Source organism: Triturus cristatus, chromosome 2_1, assembly GCF_964204655.1.
Source record: "Triturus cristatus chromosome 2_1, aTriCri1.1, whole genome shotgun sequence".
Classification (NCBI taxonomy): Eukaryota; Metazoa; Chordata; class Amphibia; order Caudata; family Salamandridae; genus Triturus; species Triturus cristatus.
In genome coordinates, this window is record NC_140581.1 from 1137286089 (window position 1) to 1137307841 (window position 21753).

The window sequence follows — 21753 nt, forward strand, 5'->3', positions numbered from 1 at the left end:
GCCCCACATTAAATGCATATGCCTCCTTTGGTCCGGCCATTTGGCAACACTCTTTGATATCCTGAAAGAGCTAGGGACAATTATTGTGTCCGCCACCCATCATCACATCCTGTACTACTGCCGATGCTTGGGGTAAAATTTAAAGCAAAATAAATCCAGAATTTGCCTGACTGTTGATGCTAGATGCCAAGGTGTTTTGTATTGTTAGGTAAAAGTCACATACTATCAACAAATTCTTTCTGGTCTGCTGAAAAGAGATCACTTCCCTTTCTAAAACCAGTGGCAAAAAGCTTAGGAGAATATGTAGCTCAACATCTCTCTTTCAGCCCACAAATTAGTGGTGTTGTTTCCTAATGGATTTTTATGTTAAAAATGGCCAGTAAGATTTATCCATTTCTTATCTTGAATGCCATGAAGGCGGTTATGGCTGGTGTGATTGGCACTAGATTAGACTAAAGCAACAACATTTATCTTTGCCTCTCTGAAAGTGACTTTAAGAGACTGCAGCTAGTTCAGAATGCAGTGGCCAGGTTGATTTTCAGAATGCATTACAGAACACGAATAACTCCACATATGAAGAACCTGCACTGACTACCAATTAAACAGCTAATTTCCTTTAAAATCTGCTGCTCAGTCTTCAAGTCCGTTAGAGGGATGGCCACAGGTTTTCTTAAGGATCAAATATTTAGTTACTCCCCTAAAAGGACTCTTTGGTACGCATCTACAAATGTATTGGTGGTGCCTAGATTTACGAAAACTAGAAGGGGGCGTAACTTCTCTGTGCTGGATCCCACCCACAAAGTGGAACGTCCTACCAATTAAAATTTGCCTGATTGCTGATTTGATCCCATGCAGAAAAACATTAAAATCATGGCAATTCAGACAGGCTTTCAGGTAAACAACCATAGGTTTTCCCTTCTCCATTGCTAATTCTCAAACTGGTCCTAGGATGCTTGTTTCCGGTCCAGGGAGGACATGGCTTATCAGTTCGGGCTGGACTGTTCCCATGAGGCACAGGGTCAAGACTGATTTGCATATAGCCAGGTCTAAACTGGGGTGGCATGGTGAGTAAAATAATGATGGATTTAACCCAGATCTCTTGACTGGGGGTGAATGTTCTGATTTGCTCTGCATTCCGTCCATCAATTGTGTGTCTATTGCTTTCTCACCCTAAGTGCGCCAGGTATGCTCAGACGTGAGTCCTGGGTTCACTGTGCCACTGGAATCAAGCTATCCTGGCTGAAGAGGGGTGAAACCCCGAAACCGGTCGTAGGATGCTTGTTTCCGGTCCCGGGAGGACTTGGCTTGGCAGTTCGGGCTGGACTGTTCCCATGAGGCACAGGGTCAAGACTGATATGCATATAGCCAGGTCTAAACTGGTGTGGCATGGTGAGCAAAAGAATGATGGATTTAACCCAGATCTCTTGACTGGGGGCGAATGTTTTGATTTGCTCTGCATTCCGTCCATCAATTGGGTGTCTTTTGCTTTCTCGCCCTAAGTGCGCCAGGTATGCTCAGACGTGAGTCCTGGGCTCACTGTGCCACTGGAATCAAGCTATCCTGGCTGAAGAGGGGTGACACTCCGAAACCGGTCCTAGGATGCTTGTTTCCGGTCCAGGGAGGACTTGGCTTGGCAGTTCGGGCTGGACTGTTCCCATGAGGCACAGGGTCAAGACTGATTTGCATATAGCCAGGTCTAAACTGGGGTGGCATGGTGAGCAAAAAAATGATGGATATAACCCAGATCTCTTGACTGGAGGTGAATGTTTTGATTTGCTCTGCATTCTGTCCATCAATTGGGTGTCTTTTGCACTGATGTGGCAGCACCTATTCTGAATGAATTGGAGCTTTAATTGAAATTATTATATGCCAACTGCCTAAAGACCCAAGCCCATTACCTTGTTAAACTGAAACCATGTGAGATGGATTCTGCTGCTGCCAATAAACGGGGAGGAGGATGTAGCAATAAGCCCCAGACTTAGAAACCCTCTTATCTCACTGACTGGGAATACAGGGACCTTGCCTCTTTGCCTCAAGGGTGTGCAGACAGAATATTGAGTAAAAAATATAGAGTTGCACAAATATCGAGTAATAAATATTGTTGTTCAGAAATATTGACAGCAAGAATATCGTGGTCAAGATTATTGACTTAAGGTAAGTAATAAAGATTTTAAAAATATTGTGTTTCATATCGTTAGCAAAAATCTAGTTGTTAAAATATTGTTTTTCTAATTAATTTTATGCATTTTAGTCAATATTTTATATGTATGTGATGTATGTTTTTTGTATAAGAATTGTTTGTATTCTAAATATATGTGTTACATTTTTAGTAGTTATTATTTTTTTTATTTGAGTTTTGCGTTTTTAGTTCCGTAGAGGGTTGTTGGGTTTGTAGGGGAATAGGGTGGGAAGTAATTTAATTATATTAAATTAATTGATTCGTTTTTATTTATTAATATTTGTTTAATTGAGATTTTATAATTTTAATTGTGTAAAGTAATTTATTATAAATTAATTAATAATTGGTTGTGAATTAATTTTTATTAATTAATTGTGTTTAATTATGGTAATTGTGTAATTAATTTTAGGTGTGTATTGTGGTGTTTATAGGGTTAAACGGTAGGAAGTGATTTATTTTTAATTTATGAATTAATAATTGTTTGTTAATTAATTTTAATTAATTAATTTGTAATTAGTTATTGTAATTGTGTGATTAATTTTAGGTGTGTGTTTTGGTGTTTATAGGTGTAAAGGGTGGTAATTAATTTATTTGTAATTGATGAATTAATATTTGGTTGTTAATTACTTTTAAATAATTAATTGGTAATTAATGATGGCATTTGTGTTATTAATTTAAGGTGTGTGTTTTAGGGCTTATAGGGGTAAAGGGTGTTAAGTAGTTTATTTATTTTTATTATTACATTTTGTTAATTGATAATAATTAAATTAATTACAGTTTTATTATAGTACTTGTGTAATTAGTTTAAGGTGTGTGTTGTGGTGTCTCAAGGAGTAAAGTGTGGGAAGTAATTTGTGTTTGATTAATTCATATATAGTTGTCTTTTTTTGCTTTCTAATGTGTGCTCTCTTTTTTGTCAGGGCTTCAATTGAGGCCAGTTATCTTACATTCTATATTCTATTTGCTGTACTTAGACTACTCCCACAAATCCAGCTACGGATAGTAGCTTTATTTTTACCCCCCAATTTCAAATTACTTCACATTTACAAAACACTTTTTAATTTTCAATTTACATATGCTTTATCAATCTGCTGATATTATTTCATTTTCCAAAAAGTCATGGAACCCCTGGGAAGAAGATGTGAACCCCCAGGGATCCACACACCATAGGTTAAGAATCACTGACCTAAGGATACTATAGGCCACTACCCTAAGGAGTCCAAAGAATGTGTACATAAGTAGAAGAAGCCCCCCAAGGTGAGGGAATCCCCTGATTAATTTGGTCAAGAGCTTCACCATTTACGAGCCTGTGATGGTATAAAAATGGCAAGCAATTGGCAAATGATGAATCTGGGGTAACTTGTTGGAAGGACAATGACAAAGCTGCAGGGTGAATAAAGCATCTAATATGGATATGTTTTGAGATCAAACTGACATTAACTCTTGGTTGTGCTGTATGATGCGTAAAAAGAGCCACGGTATATGTCAGCATGTTCAAGATCTGTATGCCCCTATAAGGTTAGTCATAACTGTCCCTTCTGTGGAACTGCAGCTTCAATCTTCCTTTTAAGATTAAAAGTTTGATTTTTCTATATTTGTTTGTGATTTAAATATTTCATCATTTGTGAGTTTGCCTGATGTATGCTTATTTCTATATGTTTTGTATTGTTTCAGGTTAAAATTGTAGAAATTGCTTAGGTCTACAGCTTCCAGTAATGACTCAGTGTGGAATACCTGTTTCCACTAATGATTCAGTGAGGGTCTGTGGAGTGGAGACCCAACATATACTGCACCGTATGGTAAATGTGAATGAGGGTCTCCAAACTATGAGAACCCAAGACCCTGGTAATACACAGCACATGTGAGTCATTCTCCTTTGATACTGACTACTCTAAAGTAAGCTCAAAAACATCCACATAGGTCCTTTCCCTAATCTTGTCCTTCATGTCCACTGTTAAATACAAACTCAACTGATCCAGTAGTCCTGGTGCCTGATCATGCTGTTTGTTAGGAGGCATGGATTCTTCACCTTTACTATCCTTTGTCACTATAGCAGCCGGGGCAGCTGTGGGAACAATGACCATCTCAGGTACCACAACCTGAGGAGAGGGCCCATTTTCTAACTAACTCCTTGATACCCCCAAATACTATTTCCTGTTTGATTTGTATGCTTTTTGCCAGAGGCCTTCTCAACAGGTTTCCTGGCAGTTGCTAGGGTGTCCCCTTCATTTGCGTGTGTCCCATCCCTTCTGGACCCCAATTTAGATAGCCAAGATAGAACACAGATAAGGCTAGAGACCACATATCCTTCACCATTATCGCCTGCCCTGTTCTCCAGGTTCTGCCTAAGCACTGCCTCAGGGTCCTCGGCCATCCTTCTTTTAACTACATTGCCATATCCTTAAAATAGGCTGTTCCCCAGGGTTCAGCTAATTTGCTTCTCCTATTCAACCTATATATTCTGCCTTTGAGTGAATTTTTACCTGCATTGCTGCTGCCTTTTTTTAGGAATTCAGCTGATACTCTGCACATTATATGATTTTACCCTCTGCTACAGGTACAACTATTCTTATATCATGAAAAAGATAACCTATCATGATAATCTATTTATGGATATTCAAGACATCTTTAAATAAAAATCTGACTAAAACAGAGGTACTTTTATCCATACTGAAATCTCTCTTTTAGGACTCTAAGCTGATGCCAATCTCCATGGGCTAATGCTTGCAGCCAGTACCAGCGGTAAAAACCTGGCCTAATAACACCTAATCTGGGAAACAAAGCTTTTGGTAGTTACTTCCAGTTGAGGATCCTAAAACATATCTGCTTACTCTTTGAACTTGAGCATCATATCATGATGGCAGGTGACTTTATAACAGGTTGCCTGGATTATGAAAATAGTATATAATTATGAATCTCTGCTATTTTTATAAACTGCTTACACATCTACTTACAACATCTGCCTATTGCACATAGATGCAATTATGTGTTTGGCGCTCCAAGCAATGTCCTAGCATTATGTCTAAGAAAATCAATTTGCACAGACTCAGATGGTCAGTAAGAGGAAGGTGGAAATTCGACATTTATCAAAAAAATAGCAGATATTCCATCTCTTCTTCTTTCAAATCACACCCTGCAATTAGAGATCAGTGCAATGTGGTATGCATGATGGTAGAGCTGGCAACACCCCCATTTTAGAAAACCACATATGGAGAAAATCATTGGGTACGGCGCCCATTCTTTCTTGGTACGCTGTGTTTACCATGATGTTTCTGGTCTAAAAAAGCCTAGAAAATGTCCTTACTATACAGCTAGACATTTGCCATCATACGGGGGAAATTTGCTATGTTTTCCCTGAATATGGATCCTGCTGTGTGGATCTATTTTCCCAAAAACATAAGTGGTACATCTCTCACTCCTTAAAATTATCCTAAATACTACGGGCCTGATTCACAGAACTAACTTAAGACAAAATCCTAAACTTACTACCATTTTGGTATTCACAGAAGGCACTTACTCATTTTGGTATTCACAGAAGGCACTTACTCATTTCGGTATTCACAGAAGTTAGGAGTCCTAACTTTAGGACTCCTAAATGCCTTCTGTGAATACCGAAAGTCTTAAAATTAGGATTTTTCTCAGTTTAGTTTAGTAGTATAGTTAGGACTCCTAACTTTAGGACTCCTAAATGCCTTCTGTGAATACCGAAAGTCTTAAAATTAGGATTTTTCTCAATTTAGTAGTCCTAAATTTAGATTTAGGACTACTAAATTGAGAAAAATCCTAATTTTAAGACTTTCGGTATTCACAGAAGGCATTTAGGAGTCCTAAAGTTAGGAGTCCTCACTATACTACTACTAAACTGAGAAAAATCCTAATTTTAAGACTTTCGGTATTCACAGAAGGCATTTAGGAGTCCTAAAGTTAGGACTCCTAACTTCTGTGAATACCGAAATGAGTAAGTGCCTTCTGTGAATACCAAAATGAGTAAGTGCCTTCTGTGAATACCAAAATGGTAGTAAGTTTAGGATTTTGTCTTAAGTTAGTTCTGTGAATCGGGCCCACTATGACTTTCGTTTGCCCAACACTATACTTATTTCATTCAGAAAGTTTAATGGTGCTCTACATGTCAAAATGAGCCCAAAGGAATGTTGTTTCACCGTTTTCTTGTTAAGTCTAAGTTATCTAACCAAAGTTCTAGTTCACTCAGTGGAGGTCTGAAACTCCCACGTTTGGGCAGTGGTGAGTCTCACTGAGACCGACGTTGCCTAGAAGTGATTTGCATTAACTGACTAATCCCAGGATTGAGTCCAACTTCGATCTCCTGTCCTAGTTACCAAGCTGATGAATGCATCTTCTATCTTGGGCCTGTTGAGCAATTAAGTTCGTTATGTTGGCTCCTGGTTTTGGTCTGGGGCACAACAGCTAAATAATGTTTTACTACTATTACAGTTTTCTATGGCACATCTATCTCGTGCCAAAATGTCTCATTTGTTATTACTGCAGAAGCAGCATATTCTTGTGATTTCATCAATCTGTTGATCCTGAACTGATGTACTAAGTTCAACAGTGGAAATGAGGACAGGCAATGGGGATGGGCGGTGAAAGGAACCTAATGAAAGTAAACCAGAGAAGCAAAGGGAGAAGCAAACAGTTCCCAGCTGATCTATGAACATATAGCAATACCATATTTAGAACAGAAAGGTCTTCATTAAATAAAGATTTTCGCAGGTACTCGCACGGAGCAACATGATGCAAAATACAGAGCCATTTAGCTTACCTTTTAAAAAAGTGTGTACAGGGCTAAATTGTATTGTGTGCCCTTGAAAACTAAGAAGTGTTGCGAACGTTAGAAAATTAGGGCCTAAGTGTCTTAGGATGCAATTGGGGGCGGACATGCCATGATTGTGTCCGTCTGTAAGGCAACTGGTGCTCATGTAAAGCGCTCTGAAACCTTCTGGTCTAGTTCGCGCTATATAAAACTTTTTTTAAAAATGCAGGTGAATTGTAGCAAGGGGAGGGCAAATAAAATCTGTTGTGAGGTGGTTAGTTTTTTTCTTACTACAAATATCCTTAGCCAAGTGTCCCAGGTCATGCGGGAGGATTAAAACATGTGGCGTGATTATGTTGGAGGATAAATGGGATACATGTAGGCGCGGAAATAATTGTAGTACTGCAAAACTAATTCTCTGTGGTGATTCATACTGAATGTAACTTTTGATGCTGTGGATGTGCTATATATACTGTATGATCAGTGTAAGTTGTATTTAAAGTGTTCTCCTAGTGGTGATTTACGTTGGTTGCACAGATTTTATATATAGGGTTCTACCTGAGACATACACTTAAAGTTTTAAGGAGTCCTCTTGCAGTTTTTGATTTTAAATGCCTCAATGTCAAGGATTGTAAAATCGGATACACCTATGATTGCCTTGAATCGTATGATTTTATATGTAAATCGCTAAAGAGATACTTTGCTTACTTAAATTACGTTAAATGTCTTGTTTTAGAATTTCATTCCAAGATACCGGATTTATTTTCGGCATTTGCCTAACGCAGATAAATATACATATCCAATTGTAGAACTGCTGTACGTTGATAAAAGAATGCTGGCAGGAGGACATTTTATTGAACAACGATGTCAACAGCATTTGCCATACACCTAAAAATATTCGTTCAGTCAAAGTCATAACACATACCTACATAAACATGTTTTTTGCGTATAGTAATAAAGGCTATGATAAACTACTTTCCAGCTAAAAAAACATTCTAAACATTGGAAAAAAAATTACCAATCACATATGTTTGTCGCAGAACATTTCATCCGCTGCTAATTGTCAAATAAAGGACATGAAAACACACAGGTCGCAGGCTTTGATAGCGCAGGCGCTGTAGAGGCACTGGGGCCTAGGTGAAGGTCCTCTGACCCCAGTTATTTCGATGTCTTACTATGAAAACGGGGAATTGGGGACCATATTCCATGTCTGCTTTGGGGCGCATGGCACACTTGCTACACCACTGCGAGGACTGTTACAGTTCATCAATGGAATGTGCTACCTATAACGGCTCTCTTTGGACTATATTCAATTATAAAATCTGAATTCTGGAAATACCCCGCTTCGCCTCAGAGCGAGGAAGGAACGAATGGAGGGCACATTGCTGGCGCGTGCGGCGCTGCCCGCGAGGTCAGCGTGGCGCGCACATGCAAACGAGGACGCCCAACTCCTTAAACCCGCCTCTCTTCCTCAGAGCGAAGCATTAATCCCTTTAATTGAACATAAAAAGGCTGTGAGTGGTCCTACAAATGAGTAAACACAAGGAGAGAAACGTAATCGCACTAGCGTGGCAAATTGGATTCAAGTCCTCGCTGAAGCGTCCTGTTTCATTCTAGCAATTTTATTATCACTGTAACTGGAACAAATCGCTTTATTAAGCACCAGGGGCTTTTGTGAAAGAATTCCTGCCCGGGGGCGCTTTATAAAGCTCGGAACAGAGGTCTAGACATAACACTTGTCAAGGGATTACTTGAAGCAATTCAGCTAATGGCTTGTGACAGGCAGTGTTTGAAAATGTCCGTTCGAGTCTTTCCGTTTGAGATATGGATATGAGAGAGTGTGATGCAAAGCAGGGATGGTGCCCCTTGCTGGGCTGGCTAATTATCCGTAAGAGGGGTGGCTGTGAAACATTATCGGTACCATGCCACACACTGCACAGGCGCTTGAAGGAGCTGGTAACAACTAAAGGGACCGTCATCCTATTTTGTTTGTGCGTCTTTTTTTTATAGCTCCATCCCGAACGGGAGCATTATAATGCCTGCAACAGAACCACACTATGTACACTTTGTTTTCTTTTCCCCAGAATCACAGGATGAAGGAAATCCGTTTTACTTTCATTACTCATAAACTGTCAAAGTACTCCACAAACCAGCACTGGATATATGGTACTTGAAACACGCGTCAAAAAATGAATACATTTGAAATAATCAATTGCACGCATAACATTGAAATATGCAAAGTTACTGCAAATTATTAACTCAGTCAGGGAAATCACCGCAATCAATCGGGGAAAACACCGAAAATAATATTTTTCGGGAATGAGTATATCTCTATATGATTCCTCTGCCGAATCAGAAATTCACAATACGTCTCAATGTTTAACTTGCAAATAATTTTTTCACACTGGCCCTACGACCAACACTTTTTATAACAGTACTTCATCCTTTGTTTTTTTCAGTGAATTTCTAGGTTTTTATGTATAGTTATATTAAAAACATTGATGGAGACCTAGCTTGAGAACAACAGAGTCCTGAGGCTGCATCATGAACTTAGCGCAGAGCCTATCGCCTGATTTTATTTGATTGACGGTCTTAGGTGCATTCATTTAATCTCATATTTCTCTGAGTTACTGTTCACTATTTCCCAGCTGGTTGTGCATCATGGTCTAACTCCGAGAAATATTGGGTTAAACAAATGTACGTTAGACAGTGCAAGCACATAAAAACAGGTGCTTGGCTCTGCCCTGAGCCAGCTCAGCTGTTAATGATACTGCCCCTGTACATGATGTTGAAAACAGAAACATGATCAGTGGCACCTAAAAAGTTACAGATAAGCAATACTTACTAAATTACTTATGCTTACGCTAGGGGTATAGTCTGTCAACCAAGACTCTCCAGCCATCTCTGTCTTGGGCGTTTTTTTCATTTTTACTCAAGGTGTAGCCCACCTCCTTGCGGTCAGCCTCTAGGCCTCTGCGCCAGGTATTTCTTGGCCTTCCTCTTTTCCTTTTTTCACTTGAGGGTTCCAGGTCAAGGATTGTCTTGCATATGCTTGCAGAGGCTGTGACTTATCCAGATCCAGCGTCTTTTCATGATTTCTTCACGGACAAGGAGTTGGGATATCTGCTGCATTACTTTGCTGTTGCTGATGGTGTTTGGTCAGGGGATTTTGATGATTTTCCTCAGAAAGGAGTTAATGAAGGGTTGGACTTTGTTGGTGGTGGTCTCTGTCGTCCTCCAAGTTTCTGCTCCATACTGAAGGACTGATTTTATGTTGGTAATAAAAAGCCTGATCTTGGTTTGCTGCTTTAGATCCTTGGAGCTCCAGATCTTCTTTAGCTGAATGAAGGCAGCCCTTGCTTTGCCAATTCATGCCTTGACCTCTGTGTCTCTGCCGCCCTGCTTGTCTATGACTCTTCCCAGGGAGGTAAAGGCCTCAACCTCTTCCAGTTCATCCCCTGCCACAGTGACTGCAGCTGTGCTAGCCATGTTAGCCTTCCGAATCTTAGTTTTCCCCTTTAGATGTTAAGGCCAAGTTGTGCTGATGTGGATGCCACAATGTCAGTCTTCTCTTGCATCTGCTGATAGGTATGGGGATGGGCAAGTCGTCTGCAAGTCCAGATCATCGAGCTGGGTCCAAGGTCTTCACTCCATCCCATTTCTTTACCCTGCTGTGGATTTCTTCATGATCCAGTCTATGATGAGCAGGAAAGGAAATGGCGAGAGCAAACAGCCCAGACAGACACAGTCCTCACTTCTAAGGCTTCTGTGAGTTGTCCTCCATGGACTATCTAGCAAGTCATTCCCAGATAAGAGTTCTTGATGATTCTTACGAGGTTATCTGGCACACCATAATGATGGAGGAGTTGCTAAAGATTCTCCCGGTCTACGCTGTTGAAAGCCTTCTCATAATCGATGAAGTTCACATAGAGGGGAAGAGTTCCATTCTATCGACTGTTCGATGATGATGTGCAGTGTTTCAATCTGGTCTGTGCAGGATCTATCTTTGCAGAAGCCAGCTTGCAGATCTCGCAAATGAGCGCCAACTTGTTCCTCCATTCTGTTCATGGTGACTCTGTTGAACATTTTGACTGGGGTTGATAGACTAGTTACCCCTCTATAGTTTGTGCAGTTACTCAGGTCACCTTTCTTGGGGATCTTGAGGAGCTATCGATCCCTCTTTCCAGTCTGATGGCACCTTGTCCTCTTTCCAGATCCTTTCAAACATGGGGTGGAGCATGTCTACTGATGTTTCAATATCTGCCTTCAGTGCGTCCGGAGGAATTTTGTCAGGGACTGCTGCCTTCCCATTTCTCAGATGTTTGATGGCTTTCTTCCTTGATTGGTCTGCTGCAGCAGATTGGCAAGTCCTGGTAGATACAGTGGCACAAGCTGGTTCAGCAATTCTTCCAAGTGTTCAACCCATCTTCGTTGTTGACCTTCATTACCCATGAATATCTTTCCAGCTTTACCTTTAACAAGTTTTTCTGGCTTGCTGTATCTGCAGGAGAGTTTCCTTGTTATGCCATAGAGTTCACTGAAGTTTCCATGGCCTCCTACTTCCTGGGCCTCTGTGGCAAGACCATCGATTAATCTTCACTTGTCTGCTCTTAAGCTTCTCTTTGCTTCCTTGTTGGTTTTGTTGTACTCACACTGTGCTTTGCATTTTCTGCTCCTGTTCAGCTGGTATTGACTGCAGCTTTCTTTTCCTTTCTATCTTGGATTTTGCAGAGATTCTCAATGGAAATCCATTATTTATGCAGTTTTTTCTTGTGACCCAGTACCTTCTGGCAGATTCATTTCTCTGATCTTTTCCCACCTTATTTCTACTGCATCTCCATCATTCGCTAGTTATTGAAGGACATGAAACTTGTTGCTGACGGTGACTTAGTACTCACGCAGTTTCTGTGCATCTATAAGGATGGTGGTGTTATATAGTTGGTGTCAGTTTGTTATTGTAATCCATGCTTTCTTCAACTTCAGGTTCAGCCTGGCCACGACAAGGTGATGGTCTGATGCCACACCCCCTCTGCTCATCACTCACACATACTGCAGGGTCTGCAGACTGTTTTGCTCTGTAGACATGGTTGATCTGATTCTCTCTTGAATGGACAGCTGACATCCACATTGTCTTTTGTATTCTCTGTGGTGTAGCAAGGGGGGCTGGTCCGCCATGGGCAGCACGAGTTTTGGGGGCGGTGGCCTCCCCCCACTCTTACATGTGGCTGTCGTGGGACAGAAAATGCAGGAATCTCCAGGAACACTCTTACATGCTGCCGCCGCAGGGGCCGCCACAGGCATCAAATGGTCTAGCTACGCCACTGTGTTTTCTTTTGTGTGGGAATACACTACCACCTATCATCAGACTGTCCAGGGTTCAGAGATTTGCAAGCCTTTCTCCAGTCTTGTTCGTGTTGCCAAGGCCACGGTATCCTATGACTTCTTTGTACCTGGTGTTGTCGCTTCCAGTCTTGGTATTGAGGTCCCCAATCAGTATGGTGATGTCTCTCTCAGGGCATTTCTCCAGGATGGACTGGAGTCTGTTGTAAAACAGTTTTTTCCCTCTTATTCACCGTGACCTGTAGCTGGATAGCATTGGCTAATGTTCATGTTAACCCTCTTTTTCTTTGTAGGGAAGGTCGCTGTGATGATTCTGGAACCGTGGGCTTCCCATTCAATCGGAGCTCGATTGGTTGCTGGTGATAGCATTAGTGCTACTTCCTGAGTGTGTGTGGCGTTCTCTTCCTCATGTCTACAATACATCAGTATTCCTCCTAGACCCAGTCTTTTATGTCCAGACTGTGTCCATCTGGTTTCACTGATTCCAAACAGGGCAAGGTTGTAGTTTTTCATCCCCACTGCCACTTGGGCTGTCCTGTCAGTCTTGTGCATGGTCCCTATGTTCCACGTCGTGATGGTAATGGTCTTGGTCGAAAGCAGGTGGATTTGCTTTGTGGCTTTCAGGCATCTCTGGCTTTTACCACAAGGAGTCATAGATAGATTGCTCTCTCCCCGAGGCTAGAATGTCTTTTGGGTGATGTTTGTGCAGCTAGTATTTGTTTTGCATGGTGGGTGTACCTAGCCTTACGCGCAACTTTGTTTCGCAGTCGGGCTTGGGACGTGCCATGGCAGAGCTACAGATAAGGAATAGAGTAGGCATTCTCCATCAGTACTGTTTATAAAGAGGCTCCTAAAGGTTTTCTTTGAGGGCTCATAGGATGTTTATTGAAGAGAAGGATTGTCAATTCATTTTGAAGTACAGGAGCAACTAAGCCAATCAGATATGTGGTGAAAACTTGTTCCATTATAACTTAGACACATTGAAAACGTTTGTTATCTGTTCTTTTTCTTTCTGCAACTATTTATTTCTAGTCTGGTGATATTACGGTTTGTGTGTATGTATGTATGTGGTGGAGCAATTTAGAGAGACTAGAACAAGCACAAAGACATTGATTGACAGGAGGGATAGCTCGTTTGTGTCTGTTAATTAATTGTGATATAGCGTTCATTTAACAAGGTGCATCTGCAACCCTTTCCTAAATTAGGGTAGTGTTGCAGAGCCCCTGCTGGATAGAAGAATGTTGTTCCATATCCTGGGTACCTAATTACAAAAGACATTCTGCCTTGTTTTCTTTTTTGCAATTCTTAGACTGCAGTTTGATGGTGTCCTGGCTGTGCTGAGGACAATCAGAGATGATAAGTTTGTCTGCAAGATAAGTGAGGGTGCTGGTTGTGATAGCTTTGTAAATGATACAGTTGGTTTTGAAGATGGTGCACGCTGTCAAGTAAAGCCAATGGAGTCCCATTATGATTGGATGACGTGATCATATTTCTTCAGGCCCTGGATGGGACATGCTGTCGCATGTAGGATTCCATTAAGGTGTGCCAATGTGTAGCCTCAAAGGTCATGGAGCATCATTCCAGATTTAGGAGTAGGAGGGCGTGAACAACAGCTCTTAAGTCACTTTCTGTTAAGAACAGTTTCACTTTCTGTAGAAGAGAGAGTTGGTACCAGGTTAGCTTTCGGTTGTATTTGGAAAAGTGTTTTTTGAGGGTGAGATTGGTTTCCAGGATGGATCCAAGTTACTTGGCATTCGGTGAAACTTGGGCTTCCAAGCCATCAAGGTTCATACCATTGAGCTAGGTTTGTACTGTTTCTTGTTTCTTGGTAAATAAGAGGAATTCTGTCTTGATTGGTCTGAACTCCAGGTAGACACTGGAAATCCAGGTCTGAATACTGTGCAGGCAGTGTTTGAAGCACTGAATGTCTGAAGCAGAGGTGACTTTCAAGAAGAGTTGTGCATTATCAGCATATAAGTGGGTTTTGATGCTATTATCCGTGAGTATAGCAACAAGTCGGAGGAGAACCAGTGAAGGGCATTGCAGCGAATTCCATTCAAGACTCCAAGGTGCATATGAGGGTTGGATGTTGATTATGTCAAAGGCAGGCAAGAAGTCCAGCATCAGAAGGCGGGGGTAATCTTAATCTGGGATCAGAAATGCATCATCTATGATGTGTAAATTAAGGTTATTTGTGCTGCAGCATGATCTGAAGCCAGAATGTTAGCCATGCAGGAGATGGGTAGCATTAATGTGATCTTGAAATTGAACAAAAACTGATTTTTCAATGATCGTGCAATGAACAGTAAGTGAGTTATGGGCCAGTAGTTGGTGAGATCATCTAATTTTAATTTTCCTTAGAAATGGGAGGATCTGACATGTCTTGAGAGCTTCTGGGAAGAGGCCGTGAGTAAAGGAGGCATTGACAAACGTGACTAGGGGAAGATAGTGCCCCTAGAGAGAACTTTGATGCACAATGCACTTTCACCAATGCTTAAACCATAACAATTGTATAGTTAATTTCAGTTCTGTTCATGATTTGTCACTGGAAGAATTATATTTCAAAATGCCTTTTAAAGTTCTATGTGATATTGGTATCTTAAAACAAACTCAAGTTTCCTGTGTCGGATGGGTGAATAATTTGGTTTGGTAAGGAGGAGGGAAAGCACAATACTGCTCCCCAATGAATTAATCCATATGCCAAAGATCAATATGAAAACTGTGGGTCACTTGTTTGAGAACCCAGAGGGGCAAAGATAGGACTTCATCTATAATCTATAAGTGAAATGAGTACCTCTGTACATTTCTAAAGATTTTAAAGAGGTAGAGAAGCAGCATAGGGTTCGACATGGCCCAAGCACTAGTGCAGAACATGGTGCAAACCACATTTGTGCCTATTCGCCCAATTACTGATTATGAACTCAATGCAAATTTTTCTTGCTGCCATTTGCAAATGCTTTTACCACCAGCTTTTCAATAGTGGTAAGTGCGGACACACAGTGCAAAAATGTGGCCATAACCATAGTAACCTTGCTTGACCATGTTGATCTCCATTTTTGCCACCAGCTTGTAAATCAGTTGAAAAAAACACCTAACACAGTAACACAATACATAAATAATAATACATAACACAATAGTACAATAAAAAACACAATGTTATTTCCCGAGTGTGTTATTGCATCTGAAATTTACACAGAATACTGATAACCCCATAAACCAATAACTACCTTGACAAGGTTGAATTAAGGGTCTGTTAAGTTCCTTTGCACACATGGACAACTTGCCCTCCTTCTGTCCCTCACCATCCCCTCCCTTCTGTGGCATCCCCACCCTTGCTCTTTCCAACTTTCTTCTCTTGTTTGCCGCTCTCTACCTCCGTGCTCTCTTCTTCTACACATCCATACTTCTTTCCCACCAATCTTCTTGCTAGTCCGGTATAACTTTCTTTTTTCCTCATCTTTTTTGTTCCGGTCCTCGTTCAATGTACCACCTTCATGTCTCTGTTGCTGTTACTATGATGCAGATTGATACCTCCCGATGTCCATGCTATATACAAAGCTGTTAAATAAATACATTCAAGATTGCATATAAAGAAAAAAACTCTTCACAAACAATTAAAATTGAGTCGTTTTATGTAAAGAATGCCGCAAAGCTTTTGAAGTTGCATGCTTCCAATTTCAAAGCCAGTAGAAGCAAGCTATAGCGGAACAATGGTGGAATGGCTCTAACAAAGGACTATAGAGATAAAGTAAATTAATGAAAAGGACACAGAGCGTTAGCAGATAAGAGAATGAAAGCAAAACAGAATGGTATGGTAAGAGAGGCAGATAAAGACAATGGTAGAGGGGTGGAGAAGCACTGAGAGGTCCCTATTGGGGAAGGGGGTGGACCCTAAGCTCACAGGAGGTTAGACCAACAAATAATTGTAAGTAAGGAAAGAGAAATACCTCACGTAATTATCACTAATGTTACTGCGTCAAGATAATAAATCAGTTGATCATCAAATAGTTTCCGTACGTCAGTCTTCAAAAGCAATATTTTGGTAGTATATCATGATATGCTTCAACATGGAAATCATATACATAATACAAATTATACAAGAACAACTATGACACAAAACAACAAGTTGTGATCTAACAAGTTATGAGTGATGAAATATGTGGAGTTGCGTGCAGTTCATGACCAGGCTGCAGACTACATCTATTTCAATAAACTAACTGGTAATTTTCAGTGGTTGTTCGTTTTTTAAATGTTAGTTCCTATCTCTTTTCAGCACATAGCTATCATGTTGCTGTAACCCTTGCTTTTATCAGTGAATTTCAATGTTGTTTATGTAAGCTAAAATCTTATTACCACGCCTAACTATAAGGTCACTTTCACCTTTTTTTACAGTGGATTTTTGTGTTTTTTTAATCATGTTCAAAGATGAACATACACCCAACTCCTCAAGCCACCTGTGCCCAATCCCCCCATGTACAGCATTCCGCTGTATGCAGTAGGGGTTTGGGAGCAGGGCCTGGCCTCTGGATAGGCCCTGCACCCACCCCCCTACAGGTGACCAACCCTCATGGCCTTCATCCATGTACAGCTGGGGTAGGGCGCATGGCCTTGCCTCTGGCCAGGCCTGCCACCAACCCGCTGCAAGCCCCAAGTACCCCACCTGTGCCTAGCCTTCAGCCCTTTAGAGTATTTTTTGGCCTGGGCTAACACACTTCAAATAGCCAAACCCCACTATGCATGACCTACAACCTGCACAGTGGTGGTTGGCTACTGAGTCTGGTCTATGCCAGGTCCTTCTATTTTTCTGCAGTTCCGCACTTGAGGGCCTGCTGGGCACAATACTGGGTGCTGGTACCGCTGCTCTGGGGTACTACAGTCTGGCCACTGGCCACGCCCTCTGCAGAACTTCTTGTGGGCACCCAACCCCCCCCCCGTGCCAAACCTTCAGCAGGGTCCTACGCTCATCCACCTGCAGGCATCCAATTTCTGTACATGACTTTAGGCTGTGGACAAGATGGTTGGGCACAGGGCCTTGCCAGAGGCCAGTCTTCTGAATTCAAGTGCTGGTGAGTGCCCAACCTTTTCTCTGCAAGATCTTCATCCTTGTGCAGTGGAAAGTTGGAATCAGAGCCTGGCCACAGCCCAGAATCTGCTCCCAACTCCTCAGGAATGCCCAGCCTCAAGTTGGTGGCCAACCCCTACTGCACACAGTCTTTGGTGACCAACCCTATATGGGTGCCCTGACCTCTACCTGTGCACAACCTTCAGTCATGTGCCTGGGCCTTGTCACCCCTCCCATTCAATTTTTTCCTGGCCCATGTGATAGGATCCCTGGGGCCAATAACGGCTCAGGGAGGGCAGGTCATTCAACCCCTCTCCTTTTATTTAAATACTGGCCCCAGGAGATGGGGTCTCAGGGGTCTTAACAGGCTCATGGAAGGGGACGTGCACCCCTGTCCCTTTTTTAAAATAATGGCACAGGGGGGAAAGAGGTCCTCAGGGACTGGGGGATGAGGGGTCCAGGGCCCAAGAGAGGCTCATGGGCCCAACTCATGCCTCCCTCCCCAAATATTTTACATCAAGACCTCGGAGCCCTGGTGTATCCCGGTGGTCTAATGGTGGAAAATAAAAAGAACGTTGCCCGGCATTTTTTTTTTATTTTGTCCCTAAGGGGTGTCCCTCTGGGACCAGCCCACAAGGGCTATGGGGGCATATCCCTACCCTGCCCCCTTATATTTTTGTACTTAAATAAACTCAAGACAGGGGACTAAGGGCCAGATGTAGAAAAAATTACAAATTGTGAGTTCCAAATTGCATTTCTTACAGAATCGCAGTTTGAAAATCGTAATGCTTAATGTACTAAGGGTTTATTTTCAACATAGTGATTCATAGTGGGGTCTTAAATCAACCTATCTCATGAATATTAATGAGGCAGGTCTTATTTTGTGAACAAGTTGGAATCACATCAATCACAGCGATGGTGGCCTGCTGGTGCTAGCAGACCATTTTGTCGGTGATTGCTTATAATAATGTAAATTAAAAAAAAAATGTAGCCTGTTTCCCTTAAAGGAAAATGGGATGTATTAAAAAAAAAAAAAAAAAATCACTTTTAAGTTTCGACTTACGAGTAGGCAGTGGTCCATAGGACCACTGCAGTACTTAAAAAAATATTTTTGTATACATTCTAAAAGGGGAAAGGATCCCCCGTGGATCCCTTTCCATTGCAAATGGGTTACTACCTCCTTTGAGGTGTTGGTAAAATATTAACATTTTGTGACTGGAATTTAGTTGCAAAATATTAATACCTATCACTTCAAATCATCATTTGGAAGGGACGCCATAATACTTCCCTTCCAAATACTGATTCCCAAACCTAAATTGTGATTCTGTAACAGGTGAGTCCTGTAATTGCTGCCTGCAACATTTTTTTATTATGTCATGGACAGCCAATCAGAGTGCTTGCTGCCATGGGAGTGCACACCTGGGGAAGTGATGTGGTCCAAGGGAAAAAAGCCCCCTAGTCCAATTATATCATTCTATTTTTTGAAGCTCGGTTTGAAGGACACTCGTGATAGTCCCTTGAACCCAACCGTCTAGATAATACAAATATGTTTGTACCTTACATTTTGAAAAAAAATTCTGAACTGATTTACACCAAATCAAACAAGCATTTGCAATGCAATAGGTCTCGCAGTTGTTAAGAGTTTGAGCTATTGGCACTGTAAATGGCAATGCCTTTTATTTATGTGTGGGTTTTTAAAACATAAATAAAAGGCATTGTCATTTACAATGCCAATAGCTCAAACTCGTATAAATGCGAGACCTATTGCATTGCAAATGCTTGTTTCAGCCTTTGTGGGAGGGAGTGTTAAATCATGGTGTGTAAACTGATGCCCAGGCAAGGCAGTGGTGTTTGGGGGAAGTGCTTGCATTAGTCTGGCCTGGTCATATAAGAGAGAGAGAGATTAAAGCTAAGCAGCTAGAGGAACCAAATCCTGAAGTTTGTCAGCATTTGGAAATGGCTTTTTTCTCCCACATCTCGAGGAACTCCTCCTGCTGGCTGCCCGCTGCTGAACCCGGTGTTTGCTGGGGACGCGTGTTTGCTGCAGGCTTCCACCAGCTTCCCAAAGCGTTCCCTCTGGAAAACGGGAAAGGAGATGGGCAGGTAACCGGGATACTGCTGCGGTCGAAACAACGGCAGCTGCTACCTGAAGAGCACGGGCAGACCCCGCAGCAGCCAGCACTGAACATGCAGGGCTCGGCCCAGGCTCTGTTAAGAAACCGGGTGAAGAGCCTCCGGGATATGCCAGGACCAAGCACCCTCACCAACCTGGTGGAATTTTTTTACAGAGATGGCTTCAGTCGCATTCACGAGATTCAGGTAAGGGTGCCGGAGAAAACAATGTTTTAAAGTTGTATTTTCTAATGCGAGTTTGTGGTTCTGCGCTATGTGTCATACATGGGAAACCATTTATGCATAGATAAGTGATGCTTTTTGGAATAGGCACTAGCAAGCCATACAGTAGTGTATTCGGATTCCTGTAGATGATGTAATTTTACCACCCCAAACCCCGCCGATTTACAATTAGAATGGGATGGGCTGTTGACAAACAAATATGTATTTCCAGCTGTCATTCAAGTTCTGCACAAGCTATTGTTTTAGGCTAACCTGCACATAAACCCTACTGTCCACATAATGTTAGGCGGTTTTGTTAAAAATAAATAATTCAGTAAAAACTTACTGGGTTTGTAAATGAAGATGCTGGTGCTAAACGAGACTTTTTCAATAAGGTTGCTAGTATTAAATCATAGAGATTTATTAACCGAGCCTCGGGTTGTTTTAGAAACATACATGGTCCGTGTTGCGGTGAAGGAAAGTATTACTGTGTTATATATCCAATGACGAGTGATTGGATTGGACGCAGTTAACAGCTTATTTCTTGGACGGCGCTTCGTGACTTTCATTGATAGTGAAGAGGTCCCGGGTATTAGGGTCTGGGCATGCTTGAAGTTCATCTGGAAATGTACAAGGGTGCCAACAAGTTACACAGTGCATGCCGTGTACTCAAGATAGTTTGCAGCTGGTATAGTAGAAATTCCATGGCACGTGCCACAACCCATGGAAGTGCATTGATATCTTTTATATGAAGTGTGAAACTTTAGCTGCACACGCTTAAATTAAAAACTTAAATATGTCTTTCACCAAGCCTCTGCCCTTCCCTAAAGTGTTGCGCCTCACCACGCACCTTGTGCCAGTTGTTAATTTTGCAAATGATCTATTTATATAATGTTTGGGTCGCTGAACAGTTAACCGTGTGCGCGAGACGCTACAGGAGCTTGTTACACAAGCAGAGACCCTGGTCCAGGAGGCGTGCCGACTGCACCGCCCGCCTCCAAAGGGGCCGGGTCTGGTCTTTCTGCCTCTGTTGACAAGCTGTGACCAAAGTGACAACTCCGCACTTGTGTGGTCTAACAAGCGCGCACTGAAGCTGACGGAGTGGGAGGGGGAGTGGGGGCGGGCACGCAGGCTGCCAAATGGTGCGATGAATAGTGAAAGCAAACAAGTGGTTGCAGGACTCCAAATGGTGCGCGCGCCCGGACGGGTCACATGCACTGTAGTTGGAGGCCTGCAAAGCCACTGTTTGCACTTCCAAAACGCGCTTACTATAAGTCTCGCCAGAGCCAGCGCTAAAGCGCTGGTCAGGCGAGACCTAAAAAGCACGCTTTGGGGACCACAATTCAGCTTCCTATCGAATTTGGTGTAATTTCATTCAGCAGTTTTTGTGGTAGCGCTGTTCAAAAAAATTCTATGGAAAATGCATGGGCATTTTGAGTTTTGGGACCCTCCGGTTTTTCTGCATAACAGATCAGCTAGAGGCTTTCCATGAAGTAGCTAGTCATAAAAGAGCACTTTTTTGGAAGGTTTTGTGAAAATTTGTGAAATGACGCCAAAGTTATTAGCACACCAATAAAGGCATTACTTATGGAAATGCAGACCTAACTATCACTACCCAGTAGCAACCGTCATCACTATATATATATATATGTATAAATGCACTTTTTGGGGAAAATGTAATGGCGATTTGTCAGATGACACTAAAGATATAAGCAAGTCAAAAAAACGCTTTTCCTATGGAAACTAGATCCTTACTATAACTACCTACTGGTGACCGCTAGTAGGTAATATATATATATATATATATAAAATATAATTGATGTAAATAAATATATATATATATATATATATATATATATATATTTATATATATATATATAAAATGCTGCTCCTCGCTTCACACAAAGTCTCTCAAGCAAAGCAGACGCGGACCAATAATTGCGTGCTTAAAGTGCTGGTTTAATGTCGGCCATTATGCGTTTCCGTCCAGAAAGGACCTTGATCACATATATATATGTGACTAAGGCTCTGCTGATTTGAATCGTTATGACGGCAAACCCAACGAAA

General features: G+C 41.7%; 1 protein-coding gene across 1 annotated transcript in view; it reads left to right on the forward strand.

The window, feature by feature from the left end:
- The window catches only part of LOC146866475 (uncharacterized), a 70198-nt gene extending 57545 nt beyond the window's left edge, over positions 1-12653 (forward strand). The window contains exon 2 of the mRNA XM_085640653.1: positions 12584-12653. Within this exon, the coding sequence (XP_085496779.1) occupies positions 12584-12653 (70 nt within the window). The remainder of the gene's footprint in view (positions 1-12583) is intronic.
- The last annotated feature ends 9100 nt before the right edge of the window (positions 12654-21753 follow it).